Source organism: Cygnus olor, chromosome 4 (assembly GCF_009769625.2).
Source record: "Cygnus olor isolate bCygOlo1 chromosome 4, bCygOlo1.pri.v2, whole genome shotgun sequence".
NCBI lineage: Eukaryota > Metazoa > Chordata > Aves > Anseriformes > Anatidae > Cygnus > Cygnus olor.
The window spans coordinates 30,759,466-30,774,846 of record NC_049172.1 but is presented as its reverse complement, the minus strand read 5'-3'; the positions used below and the strand labels follow the sequence as shown (position 1 = coordinate 30,774,846).

The window sequence follows — 15,381 nt, the reverse complement described above, 5'->3', positions numbered from 1 at the left end:
AATGAGACTATGCAAGGGCTGCAGCTTGCTGGACTAGCTGCCACTGGCATCTGAAAGCAAGAGGCTGCCAAAAGGCACTGCGTGTTTTGTCACCTAAGAAGTGGCTGTCAATTTTCTTGTGTTCCTAATCTGATAGTCCCTAAAAATAGTTAAGCTGGCTGTTTTCTCCTAATGAAGAAATCATGTCCCTCTGGATATGTATTAAGAGGGAAGGGAGCAATTAGTGAACTTCTTACTTATTTTACAAGATTTATTTTATTATCTATTGACCTTATCGAGTTTACAGTTAGAGCACGTAGGAGAACTGTCAGGTTTGTTACAGCTTCTTGAGAAATACTAAAACATCACAAAGAAAGACTATCCAGTATGGAACTTGAAAATGTTTGTTTGTGAAATAACTTAACTTTAAGCATGTAGTTGTTTCTCTCTAAATAGTAACGAATACACTTCTTTTTACAGCCAGCAATCAGCTGAAGACCTTGCAAGGGTACCTGCTAATTCTACAAGCAATATCTTGAATAGGCTATTGCTCAGTTATGACCCCAGGATAAGACCAAATTTCAAAGGTTTGTCAGATATTTCTGCCTTTTTATTTAATCTTTGGAATTTAACTTCTGCTCTTTTCACACATAGAAAGTTTATATAAAGATGATATTCACAGCCTATGTTTCTTTTTAAGAATGATGGAAATTTCCCTACAATGTGAAACTATAGGAGACATTTACCCTTTTGAGCTGAAATATATCGGGACGTCATGGTCATAATAGTGTCTGATGCTTTTGTTATTATTACGCTTGCATTTTTATAAAAGATTTTTTAAAAGTTGAATTAGGTTTTGTAGAGCAAGTTTTTAAAATATATTTTTATCCCTACATTTTAATTTGGCTTTAGTAGTATCTCTGCTTTACAGTATTTTAAAACACTAAACTTCTCTATAAAGATCCTTTAAGATGACTTTGTAAAATTTGGGATCAGCAGTATCACTGCTGGAAGTCATACGGAACATATCTTCAAAGCTATGTTAATAATGCAGCTTACATATATGGGATTTCAAATAGGTAATGACTTTAAACACATTCTGTGATTTTGAAACACCTTTCTTGTAGGCAACTGTTGTAGGAATCTTCCATGTAGGCAAATGTGATATCCTTTCATGTACAAAAAAGACTGGAATACATATGCTCTGGAAAACCTCTAGTAATCATAGAACTGTGAATTACACTTACCAGGAGTTACATTATTTCCCTGCTTGAAAAAGACATAGAAAATTTGTTACATTACAGACACTGCAGTTTACATAAATCAGTTCTTTCTTTTTAAAACTTATATTTAATTATATATATGTTAAGAGATATTGTAACACATATATCAATATATTGAGATTTTGCGAAATCTATAATCTTTGTTGTGCTTTTGAAGAAACCAGTTTCAGATGCTCTATTTAACTGAGTCTTATAAATTCATTAAACTCAGTTCTCAGCAAGTTTCTTGCTTCTTTCTTATTCTCCGTAGAATCATATTTGTTTGATTTCAGCACTGAACATTATCACAAAAAATAAATGTCCAGCCTCTGTTCTACCTGTTCTTCAGCATGATAAGCTTGTTATAGCAAAGCATATTGCAGATTGATTTATATTTTTGATATCCCTGCTGTCAGTCTGTTAAGAATCAAGACTGATGAAAGAGGGAGGAGATGTAATGCTAGCTCACAGGGAGCTGGAAAAAAACCCAACATTTTCTGACAAGTGATTTGCCCATGTTAAAATGTTCCTCACGCATGACTGATTTTCTTGGACTGCACTTCCTATTTAGATCTGACAGAGACGGAACACTCCTGGCTACCAGTGGCACAGTGGGTGTACCGTCACAAACATCAGGAACTAAATGATGTATTATGTTTATTGCGTAACCGAAAGAACTACACTTCACTGATCTGATTTAACGAAACAAACAGGTTCACTTTTTCAGTGAAATTCAGTTTTTTCAAGTGAAATTTTATTGTAGCAATTTTCTGGTAAACAAAAAGAATTTACAGAGTTTGAATTTTTGTTTAATGTACTCTGAAATACTGTGTGTACACAAGCAAACTATTAAATAAGACATATATTACTTGGTGTTTTCTCTATCAGAATCATCTTCTTACATTCTTATATCTCATTTACCGCTGAAAATAGGAAGAATTCCACTGGGTTAAGTACTTGTAACAGTGTAAATGAGATTAGATGCGTGCATCTAGTGTGTGTACTGACACTCTCAACATACAGGTGCTAAATAAAACTAGTGGACCATAATTAGTTCTCAAAACCATCAGGCCATTTCCCTCTGCTTCATGATAACCCGCTGTTAACACCAGATAAATGACTGCCTATCAGTTCCCGTGGGGTGACAGAGGGCACATGTAGCAGCTGTCACACCATCCCTCTTGAGCTACAGGAATCCTGGCTGTGGAAAAGAGGAAAAAATCCAGTCCATCTTGATATCTTCACAGCTGCTGGCTTCTCAAAATTTTTCTTGGCAAACTGGTAATCACTGTAAAATGGAACAGCTTTCTGACTCTCTCTTGCTTGGTAGCTGGGAAAGCTGCATGAAACAATTTTTATCTCCCCGTATGCACACTTGTGCATTTATGCACTTGACTTGTGCAAAGAAGTATCGTCTTACAATGTAAGTAAATGTGTCACCATAAATCATGTACAGGTAATTTAGGATGATAGATCATCATCATGACTTTGGCAGTTAAATGTGTTTGCCGCTAGAAATGTGAATTGCTTCTATTCATTGTACTGTGTGTAAAAGTAATACTGGATGGTGCATTCTGTGATAGCTGAAAATCATGGAATTTGAAAATGATTCAAATTTATGGGCTATGAAATGCTTTAAGCTTAGCACTCTAGACTAAGATTTTTTTTTATGTTTCCTTATCACTAGGATGAAAATAGTTCTCATGATTTCCATTAACTTTCAGTGGCAACAGATTAACCATAGCTTTTGAAAACAGCGTGTATATATTAATTTGAAAATATAAAGCTGTGAAAAATATTCTTATTGTGATAGAAGTACAAAGAAGCCTCAAATGAAGGATAGTGTGCCTTTACTGGATTGTGCAGCTGACTAGGAATCTCTCCTTTTTTTTTTAAAGGAATTCCAGTCGATGTTGCAGTAAACATCTTCATTAACAGCTTTGGGTCAATTCAAGAGACAACCATGGTAAGATGGAAATGAAATGAATGGAGCACACATGCAGATTTTCTTATTAAATTAAATTTCAGGGTGAGGATTATGAACTATAAAGTTGTTTTGACTGCGTGGACTGAGAAGTGAGTTAATTGGGCTAGTGATAGACTGACTGTGCTTTATGCTGTAAATGTAAACCTGTTAATCTATTTCACTCACAGATTGCCATAGCTTTTAGAATCTGATGAACATAAAAGGAAATCTGTGGTTTCTAAGATGCAAGAAATGAACTTTTTTCCATACTTTGTTCAAAGGAAGAACACATTTGGAAAGTATGTCTGACAGTTAATAGATTGCTCTGTGGATTAATAAAGGAAGTACTTGGACTGTAGATGAAAAGGGAAAGAACATTCATGCATAAGTCTCGAGCATATAGGTAGGTTCTATGTTGGTCCGAGAATTGGAGTAAATCATAGAGGACTACAAGGAGAAGGAATAAAGGAGCAGAGCATCAATGACTGTACTCTTCCTCCTGTTTATTTGCTGTGTGAGAAAAGATAAACTGAGGACTGAAGCTTCTAAAATAGTTTTCGCAGTTCAAAGTATTTCAACATGCCAATAACAGCACCAAATAATCCACATTGCACTTTTCACTTGTTGTTGTTATATAAAGTAGAATCAATTTCAAAATAAAACGTAATTCCAGCAAAGCGCTTTCCAGTATTCTGGGACTTGAAGATCTTTTTGCAATGATTTTTCCAATAAATGCTGTCAAAAATATTGCAAAATATACATTCAGTTATTGAAGATGTTATGACCCGATCAGGATTTTTCTTTTCGGTAAAAAAGATGGGAATGCACCATGTCTCGCCAGTATGTGGGAAGCCACAGCCAGGGTGTGTACTGAGACCTGGGAGTCCTGAGGCACTTCCAGACCATCCAGTGTAGAAACAGCTGCAGTGATCTGCTCTGTCCAGAGCATTGAGAAAGTTCCCCAAATCAGGCTCCTTTTTTAATGTTGTGGTTAAGGCAGCATTCCTAGTTGCAATGGCAGGAAAGCAATAAGCCATAATATGGCTAATAAATAATAAACTACCTCTTGTTGCACATGGAAGTAAATACCAGCTTAAAATTCAGAACCAGTGTGCATGATACCCTAACGATGTTTCACTGAGACTGCAGAGTTGCTTAAATTTAAACACATGCAATGGCTGAAGTAGCTTTTGAGCAGCTTGGACAGAAATTTCTGTTTCTTTGCTAGGAGGGAATAAAGGATTTAGATTTGATTGCAAATGATAGCAAGTCAGCTAATGGCATTAGCAGGAAGTGATATTAAAACAAAGAATGTAAGTTTGCTGAAGATACTTTGAGATTTATTTCCTGAAAACAAAAAGGGGACTGAAGTTTAAAGGAGCAGGGAGGAAGAGCAGGGAAGTAGGAGTGAGATACATGTCTAAGATGGCAGGCATATTAGGCCAGATGGCCGTTTCAAGTTTTTTAAATTTATTGCATGCTTTAAAAAGTGACTTTTACAGAGGCTTTTTTACAATTCACCCACAGCCAAATAGTAACAAAACATGAATGTAAGGGGTGTGCCTCCACCCCCAAAACTAAGCATCTTCTCCACTGCAATGCATGTATGCCTGCCTGTGAATTCCTGTCTAGTTGCTCACAGATTTACTAGGATGTTCAGTAAGATAAGTCATGCTATCCTTCATATTTCAGAGCTTCAGACACCAACCTTGATTTAATTTATGCTTTTATTTAGATTTCTATGTCCAGCCCATCATTGTGATATCTAAGAATGTTAATGCGAAGCCTGATTTACTTCCCGGTTCCCCTCATGTGTCAGAGGACATTGTCAGAGGCATTGACAAAAGAATTAGTTGATTTGTTCTTACATATATCACTTGGGAAGCCTTTCCTCCGGCAGTATAGGGTCCTATGGACATACAGGAATTGCTGCTTTCTTGGGCATAGGCTGGTACTTGTCTTCATATGGTCTGGATAATGCACCAGACAGCAACAAGTCCCTCGGTCTTGGAGACAACTAGTACCTCCATAATCACAGAAAAAGTGTTTCCTGGAGCTGAGAAATCAGTTCTGTGAAGGACCAGTGGAGCCTCCTGAATTCAGGAAGGAGAGATATTTGCACACAGTAATAGGACTGCTGAAAAAGATTCCTCAGTGCTGGAGAAGAAAGTAGCTGCCTGCCTCTCTACTGTGTCGGGCATTAGTGTGAGTCATGAAGAATACTGATTTCTTGACTGGCTCTCTAAAATTAACAGCAGCTACTAAACTGGTTGAAGTAATATCATTACTGATACAAAAAGCTGTGAAATAATACATTTGTAAGTATTCAGTGAATGATGTATTGTGATTTTTGGCTCTGTAGCCACTTCTGTCTGCACTAGCTAAATTAATAGTTTTTTTGCAAAAATCTGCATGGGGGTAAAACATCCTGTTTGACCAAGCTAAAGGCACGTTCTGCACCATATCAGTATTCCTTTTGTTGGGTGATTGAAGGGTGAGGAAAAATAACCATGAGTGCCAGGTGGTTGGAAATGAGGTGGTGGTGGTGGTGGAGAACCCAACAAACAAATGGGTGCAGTGCCTGTTACAAAAGGCCATTAGGTATGCAGATTTCCTTTCAGTTCAGGAGGCTGTTAAAGAAGTGCAGAAGGAGATACCTTCAGTAAGGTCTAAGATGACCCACTCTCAGACCACTCTATGAAATAGCCAACTCTATCCATGGAATTAATGTCTGGAACCTCTAACCAGTAAAGAGGCCCCTGCAGTGTTCCTTGTCGTCATATCATGGTGGCTGGTTCTGATGGTTCCTCTCATGTTTCAGGAATCCCACAAAGCTTAACAGACATGGCTTCTCTGAAAAATACAGTAACCAGTGATTCAGTCTTTTCACCAACTGTAGCCAGGCCAAAAATCCCAAATGACATGTATTCATAAATAGCATGTATTAGAAAACCTTCAAGAGTGTCATTAAACTTATATAAATGCTGAAGACTGGGGGCTCTTTGCAGATATTAAGAGAAAATACGTTGAACAATAAGAATCAGGTGCAACTGACACAAGGACCAGCATTTTTTTCTTAGCTTCATATTTCCTTTTTTTATCTCATGTAACAATAATGTGTCTCCATCATCTGGGTTTGATGAGTACGGCAGACATGGAGAGAAAGGCTCATTCTGCTAAAGATTACATGTTTAGACAGGTTGCACAATCTGTTCCAGCTGAAAACAAGGCAATCATTGGATGAAAGCCAGTATATTAAAGCAGAGACAGAGCAGGAGGCAGAGGTGGGTGCTGAGACAAGAACTTTACTCACTCAGGGTTAAAACGGGAAGTAAAAGTGTGGCTAGACTGAGGGCAAGGAAGGCCAGAAAAAGTCTTATTGGGACCAGACCTCTACAGCCTGTCCTCTATGGGCATGAGTTGTCCAGCAGTAGATCAAACTGATTGTCATTATGAACATCCTTTGACTGGCTAATGACAGGGGAAATAATTTTATGACTTAATGTCACATTCCCTGTTCTGCTCTTTTGATGAGGATCAATTATTTTTTTCCTTCTGTCCTTCTAGTCCTAGAACTATTTGTGTTCTTAGCTTGCAGTTGGCTCATCATCAACAAAAAAGAGTAGAGATGACCTCCTGCTGAGGTAGAGTCCACTTAGTTTTAAGAGAGAAGGGAATTTCTCTGTAGAAAAGCATCAACAGGTTTGAATCAAGATTAGTGGAGGCATAGCATTGATCCTATGCCCAGAAGTCTATATTGCTTTATTCAAACTCCTGTGAAGAAACTGAAGGGGAAATACTTGCTCCATGTCTAGCAAAAGTAGGGTTCGTGTTGTATTGTTGAGTACTAGAGATAATTGCAACCTTTTCATACATGCATCAAACGGGTTAACTAGTAAAAGTGAAAAGAAAAGAAAAGAAAAGAAAAGAAAAGAAAAGAAAAGAAAAGAAAAGAAAAGAAAAGAAAAGAAAAGAAAAGAAAAGAAAAGAAAAGAAAAGAAAAGAAAAGAAAAGAAAAGAAAAGAAAAGTTAACTACAGAGTGAATAAGAATTTGTACAGCTAAAATGGAGGAAAGCTTCCAGTAAGCTCCCTTCATCAGAACTCATGTAACTTGTTTCCTTCTAGCTATTTGGAGTACTTGTCTGGGATCCCCATGCTAACTCTGCTTCTGATTTTGCAGATTTTTGGAAAAATACAGTGATTATGCCACCCTTAGAAACTGTTACAGACCAGTCAGAGATTCCTAGGGATAGATCCTTTGTTTATAAATACCCATGAGGCTATAATATTTTAGCTGTACTAATGATCTGTCCCTTTGTCTACAGAGGCTGTCCTCAAGGTTTGTATTTGCACTGTAACCTTTCTTCTCAGACTCAAATGGCAAAACACCACTTCCTTCTCCTTTACTTCAAAACCTTTTTATTTATTTATTTATTTTAGTATTCATGTGCTTAAAATAAATTCCAGTTTTCTTCTTTTAGTTTAAAAAATGCTGTTTTCTACTTTACTGCTTTGTTAAGAGAGAGTACTCTACTCCTGCTCAGTTAAAAGAGACTGCTTTTATGCTTCCTTTCTTTGTATCATTGTAGTTGATATAGAAAAAGCTTTTCTTGATCTAGTGTTGCTCCAGTTCACAGAGAGAGAAGTGCTGGCTATGCCTAGCTTCTGGCCTGAAGAGTACTTCTGGCCATATGCCCACTGTGTAGGTTACATTTGAAATATTTCCTAGAAGGCCTCCCCTTTCAACCTCCCTGAAAACAACTTTCCTTCTGTTGGGAGTTTCACGGCAAAACAAAGCCCCGTAGAACACTTTAGTGATTCTCTTTACTTCCCAGATCCTCCTCACTCCAATGGTGACTCTTTTTTCACTCTAGTTTCAGGCTTTGTAATTGTTATGTGACTCCGTTTATTGTAAAATGTTGATCATTCTGCAATATTCAAAGAACATCTGTAAAATGTATAGCAGGAGGAAGACCACGTGTCTTATGCAGACCATTTCTTCAGCATACATTGAGCCTAATTGCAGTGCATATTCTGAATCTGAAAATCTGTTTCCCAAGGTTTAGAGGTTTAGTTGCAGGCTTGTTCCAAAATGGATTATACCAGATCACAGCCTGAACTGCTGCCATATGCTGTAATGGTTTGTATTCTGCCAAAAAGAAGCCCTTCTGCACATTATTGTCTGTAGCACCAGTTTTGTCTCTTGACATCTCTTTCCTTCTCTGGACATTTTCTGTATTGCCTCAAGTATGGGGTCAACTTCCTTTCCGAGTACAGTGTCACAGTTTTCTAGTCATTTAGGTAAATCTGAACCTTCCCATTGACTCCAATGGGAATAGAATCAAGTTCTTAAACTGTCGCTACAGCCCATTGTTTGGTATACTTAAGATCATTTGTAATAGAACAAGGAAAGAAGTAAAGTACCACCTACTTGATCTTATTACCAATTCTTATTTTGACAGTGCATTCTGATTTTCAGTGATTTAAACACCTTCTTCTGAATTAGGGACCGACCACAGCCTCCTTTCCCCAATCCCCTGAGCTGCTCAGGAAGAGGAGGGAAGGGGGAAGGTGTTTTTAGTTTGCTTTCAGTTTTTCACTGTTGTAGTCCACTAGGGATAGGTAATAAATTTAATTAATCTCCCTACACTGTGTCTGTTTTCCCTGTCACGATGGTTGTTGAGTGATCTCCCTGTCCTTATCTCAGCCTTTGACCCCTTTCCATCATATTTTGTCCCCCTTTCCCTTTGAGGAGGGGGAGTGAGAGAGCGATTGCAGTGGAGCTCAGATGCCCAGCAGGGTAAAACCACCACAATGTGTAAGCTGAAGGCAAGTGTTGGATAGTGCTTATCATTTGCCTGTGGCTGTGAGAATGTTTTTTATTTTCTTTTAAATGATGGTAATGCACTTGTTTATGGGAAAATCGATTTTCATATTATGCTTATGAATGTGACCGGTATGTAGTATTATCTCATATGTTTGAAAATAATTGTTTTCACAGAGACAAGAAGTCCATCTGGAATGGGAACTTCAGAAACAAACTAATTTTTTGATTATCTGTATATAATTGAAAAGATGCACTCTGAGATAATGAGCTGAATTCCCTCATATTCTGAAGTTTCTCTATGAAAGCCTTCCAGTACTAAGTCACTTTATATCATCCGTTATTTTATACTGCTTCTTTAGTTTGACAGGATGATATCGGCCTTTGTATAAAGAAAAATCAGACTACATATATTTTCGTTTCAAAAACAGACTGCTAAAGAGTAACATTTCTCTCAGAACTATGCATGTTAATAAATGTTGCCTTAGATCTGTATGCTTAAGTCTTGGTCCTTTGATTCTCATTACAATGCAGTGGGAAAACACATTACACAGCTTAGTATAGTAGTGTAGTAAAGAAATACCTGGGCTGATCTGACTGGTGAACTGGACATGGGAAGGTGGGCCCTGTGTTCCAATTAACAGGATAAATCAGTAGGGTAAACTATTCTACATGAGGTCTTAACCAAATGAACTCCTTCCTGTTGGAGCGAGCATGAGTCTGTAAATGTGGCACTTGCTTTGGACTGTAAATATATGCATTATAATAAGTACTATAGAAGAGAACTTACACTGTATCAACACTAAAATGTGTTAAGACACTAACTTGTACAGCATGCCTTTATAAAATTAGTTTGCCATGTTGAATACATTGATAAATCAAAAATATGTCAAGAACCTTCACAGATACCTGGCGTTTTGTTATAATTGTAAAACAGTAGCAGTCCATGTCTCAGGTTGCTTAGTGCCTAATAGATAATTATAAAAAAATAAACAAAACACACCATAGAATATGAATAGGAAGACCAGAGATAGAGTTACCTTAAATATAGAATTTTATTTTTGTCTTACTTTGTTTAACAATACCTTTATTTTTATTTATTTTTTTGTATGTGATCTGCCTAGTTTACATTTACATAAACAAGAAGCATTGGCTTAAATGTAAATGCGAAAAACAAAAAGACTTACATGTAAGACTGAAAAATCATAACTGACATACTGGGTCAGATTTTTCCTTTGGATGCACACAGCTTTCACTGAGGACAGAACGCATGTGGGTATCGTTTTGCCCTGAGACACATGCTACTCCAGTTCCCAAAGGCAAAATTTGGTTTTCATTGAACATGGCTCTACTACTGTCCATACTTGAGTAAAACTCCTGTTGAATTCAGAGGAAAATTTCCTCTATATAAAATCTTGATTTTGTCTTGATTTTTGAGACCTTTTCTGCACCTGCTTTCCTTACATGCTACCTAAGGACTTAGCTGCATGCTGTCATCAGTTTTCCTACAAAAATAGCCCCAAATCAATATTACAGGTCCCGAGGATGTATTCTCTGTGTGTAGTTTAAAATCTGCTATCTACCTGGTTGGTTTTCTGCTTTTATAGATTGGCACATTGCCATCAGTGTGTCACTTAACTGACTGTAGAATAAACTGGAATTTACACTTACAAGATGTGTTAATAGAAGTGATGCTGTGCCTGCAGCTGCAGTAATTCAGTGTAGTCAAGCTATGGCTCCCTCTGCATTGCTGCCTGCTTTTATTTATATGCCTGTGTAACTGGGCTACTATCAGAGGGGATGCAAAAAGCATCCTGGGTGGACAACTTGGTCCTTTTTTAAAAAATAATAATAATAAAAAATATTGTATTCAAAGCATAAGACATAATCTACCTTTTTGTAGTAAATTCCATTAAAATTGACACTTATTAATGCTGCTTGAATAGTGATTACTATCTATGTGATAGACAAATCAGGGCATAAATTGTTTTTCTTTAGTGAATCTGATATAATGGTCTTCTTTCTTCATGTGTTTTTTTTTTGGGGGGTAGACTTTTGGCTGCTCTAATACTTATGTATTCTTCTCATCAGGATTATAGAGTCAACATTTTTTTAAGACAGAAGTGGAATGACCCTAGACTCAAACTGCCCAATGATTGGAGGGGTTCAGACACACTGACAGTGGACCCAACGATGTTTAAGTGTCTTTGGAAGCCAGACTTGTTCTTTGCAAATGAAAAAAATGCTAACTTCCATGATGTCACTCAAGAAAATATCCTTCTCTTTATATTTCGGGATGGAGATGTACTAGTCAGCATGAGGTATTTTATTGAAATATTTTTACTGTTTTTTTTTAAGTGAATTGATGGCTTTCTATGGGATACATACACTGTTAGATTAGTAACACAATACAGTTTTTAGCTAATATTTAAATATATATGGCAATTTTCAAATAATGATCCACTAAATGAAATGTAAGAAAATTAACCAGATGGAATTTCAAAGCATGTCAATTGATAGCACAGCAAGTGCTAAAAGTTTGAAATGTGTGTACATTCATCTATCATGTTAAAATAACACACACTCAGTAAACTAGTATTAGTAACAAAATTTAAACTCTGTTGATAATTGCCAAGATTCCTGGAAGCATAATGAAATGGATGAGATCTCTGAAGTAAAGCCTTCAGCAAAGCAACGTAATTTTCTCACCACTTGAATTTCTACATCAACTAATGAAAATGATGGTTACTTACTGATGATATAAGGAAAGGCAGATATTACAACATTTGAATTATAAATGTTTTGTAAAAGTACTAGGACATAATCCTTATTAAGGTCTGTGCCTTAGTGGATATAGATTTTTCAGAGGGCCCAAAAATATTTAATTTAATTGCAATTAATGCATACTTTTTTGTGGTTTTATTTGTCAGTGTACACTATGCCATAAAAACAGTCATTCATTGAAAACAACAAATTGAATTGATTTCCCAAATTCACTTTTACCACTTAGAGGGAACATCTGAAATTATGGTAGCATGAGTTCTTTATTTCCAGAGCAGAAGTGGCTACAAAAAAGAAAGAAAGTGGGAAGAGTCTGGTGTGATTTTTTGCCCATTCCAAATCCAAGGTTGAGAAAACTCAATCTCAAGACTTTTGCAGACAGCAATCAGAAAAGGAAATAAATTGGGCAACGGAAGCATTTCATTTGGCTCACTCCAAAGGTCCTGGTTCTGATTTCAATTGTTTATGTTGCAGTTTTGGAAGCCTGTTGAAATCCCTATTTCAAAAATGGAAAATCACTTTCAGCTACAAAAATAATTTCCCATTTGAAACAGCAAAAGTTAAGTGAAATGGTGAAATTTATTTCAAACGTTTTTCCAAATTGGAGCTATTTATAAATGAGTTTATTTCAGTGAATGTGTTTGGTTAGTGGATTGTAAATACTCAGTGAATACTAATAGAAGTGTTTCTGATGGAAAAATATTTCTCCTTAAACTTCCATATACCAAAATCAAATTCAGTATAGTTTGAAAATAATGTCTAGCTCTACAAATGTTCTGTTGATTTTAGTAATACAGTGTGTTCATAAATGATACTGATGAAGGTAAGATTAATTTTTTGGCATACTTATGTTTGGTAGCATGCTACTAAAATTACCATTTTTAAAAATTTATATTGCTATGCCTTGACTTTTTAGTTTACAGAAATATTATCATATATAAATGAAAGAATCTCCAGTTATCAAAATACATGAATGACAAGATACATGTGAGAGAATGTTCTTGCCTGCATAAATAACGAGGAGTTAGGAAACTGAATGTGGGAATAAACAGTCAGTGTTCACATGGAGGAAAGTAAGTAGTGGACTCCCGCAGAAAAATCTGTTTTGCTGTTCCACATAAATCACTTGGAAAAAGGTGAACAGTGAATTGGTGAGCACTTGTGATGGTGCCAAGTTATGCAGAATAGTAAGGAAAGAGACAACAGGGAGAATTACAGAGAAATCTAATGTCTAAGCAACAAAGTAAGAGATGAAATTCAATGTAAATAACTAAGAAATTATGCATGTAGGGAAAAAATATTCTAACTTTATATATAAACTGGTGGGTTTTGAGGATTATCACTCAGGAAAAAAATTTTTGGGTAATAATGGTTAGTTCTCTGACAATGTCAGCTAACTGCTCAGTACTAGCTGAGAAAGTGCTGGGATTTCTAGGATGTTGAAAGATATGGAACAGCATCCTTTATAAAGAACAGCTAATCAAAGCAGATCTTTTCACACCAGGAAAAACAGTAATAAAGGTGGTCGTATAGTGGTCTCGAATAGCACAGAAAGAGTAGATGGATGTTGATTATTCACCTTTTTTTTTTTTGAGTAAAAGAATTGTGAGACAGGGTCAAGACAGATGAAAGGAGACCTTTAGAGTGTGCAGGATAGTGTGTTCCTAGCTGCAGGATGCTATGTATGATTAAAGTGTACGTGGAATCCAGAAAGCAATTGGAAGCAAGCAGCTTCTGGAAGGACGAAAGTCTGTCGAGCTCTCTTAAATACTGAAGCATCACTTCTGGTTTAGGAAGTCCTTGAGGCACAACTTGAAGAAGGCTGTTGGGGAAATGTCATTTCCTGATTGCTCTAGTCTCATATTCTTTCTCAGGAGTTTGCCACTAGCCACTGCTGGAGATGGGTTTCTGTTCTGTATGGACCTTTGGTTTGCTTATTCTTAAAAATTATGTCTTCTGCCATCTATTATTAGTCCTATAATTTGTGAAATACCATATGTTTAACACTCTATATAAAATTGTATTATCAGACTACTAGAGATACTTAAATTTCTAGTAGAGACATTTAAATTGCAGACTACTACTTACAATTTTTGTTCATTTTTTCTACTATTTTAGAAGCTGAAAGTCAAACATCTAAGGTGTGTTCTTTTGTTTTGTTTTGTTTTGTTTTGTTTTGTTTTTTCTTCTTGCAGTCGGCTACTTGCACGGCAGCTCACCCTGTTTTTAAATTCCATTTCTGTATTTTCAGATTGTCTATTACTCTGTCATGCCCTTTGGACTTGACCTTGTTTCCTATGGATACACAGCGCTGCAAGATGCAATTGGAAAGCTGTATGTAAATCAGTTTCTGCATAAAAACAGCTGTCTTCTAGGCATGCCTGAGAATCAAACCAAAATGATCAATTCGGTATTGTTTGTGTCAATGTTTTATAATGAATCTTGAAATTAACATTCACTGATTCCTACCAACATATATTTTCCTATAAAAATGTTTCTTGCGGTTATGGCACCATGCACTTGTTGTTTAGCTTTTGCTATCAAACACTATGACAACTGATTAGTATTACAAAAATGTATACACTAAATTTAATAAAATGGAAACACAAATCATTTGGAATAAAGAATACACAGTTTTAACTTACACAACCCGTGCTTCTGTGTACATTGAAAGGGTCCAATTTATCCCCTTGCATGGATGATGAACAGTATTACTTGAATCTCCTGGGAAACACCAAGGTTAATCAAAGCTGAGCAGGGCATCCTGGTGGGGACCAGGGTAATAATAATGATATCAGAGTTCTACCATTTAGTTTTTAATTGCTAGCATTTACCCTTAGAATTGCAATGTGTCCATAGTATTAGTGTTTTGCCCATCTCTGATATTTATATACATTAGCTGAAGTAAACTCTTATAGTAAACTCAAATCAACTTGTGGTTGACCTAGAATTAGTAATATCAATGGAAGTTAGTTCAAACTTAGTCATCTTTGTAATCAACTTTATTTAAACAACTTTACTCTCTCTCTCCATGCTGTGTTAGTTTTTAAATTTGGGAGGAGGAATGGATTTTCTGCTCATTTGGAAAGACTTTATGCACTAAACTTTCTTCTATCTTTTTACTTCATTGTCTAAAGTAAGAATTGTACCCATGACCCACAGTCTCCCTTCGAGTTCCAACGGTGGGCCTGCTTCCTCTGTTAGCCATTGGCAGTTTTATTCCACTAAAATATTTTAAAATCACATTTTTTCCTGGTTGTTAGATTTCCAAAACAAAAGAGGCTGCCAGTTTTTACCAAACAGTTCACTGTATCTGCAGTTATGATCACCAATTCTACACATTCCCTATAGACAAGATTTTCACTACCCAGTAATTGTATTATAAAAGACCTTAGTGTGTTTTTGATTTGCTGCATGTTGTAAAGAGGTGAAACTGATTGTATGAATCAAACATTAGAACAAGTAATTTTTTTTATATTACTTTCAGCACGGAGCTTCGAGATCTGATTTTATTAAATTATTGTTGATCTTAGAGAAGTTGGATTATGGACAGTTTAACTTTTTAAAT

The 15,381-nt window shown here is 36.2% G+C and overlaps 1 protein-coding gene across 3 annotated transcripts in view; it reads left to right on the top strand.

The window, feature by feature from the left end:
• Positions 1 to 15,381, top strand: part of GLRB (glycine receptor beta) — a 49,788-nt gene that overhangs the window by 11,793 nt on the left and 22,614 nt on the right. For all 3 annotated transcript variants that reach the window (XM_040556015.1, XM_040556013.1, XM_040556014.1), the window contains exons 3-6: positions 460 to 566; positions 3,140 to 3,207; positions 11,124 to 11,353; positions 14,065 to 14,147. In XM_040556015.1, coding sequence (XP_040411949.1) covers positions 460 to 566; positions 3,140 to 3,207; positions 11,124 to 11,353; positions 14,065 to 14,147 — 488 coding nt within the window. The remainder of the gene's footprint in view (positions 1 to 459; positions 567 to 3,139; positions 3,208 to 11,123; positions 11,354 to 14,064; positions 14,148 to 15,381) is intronic.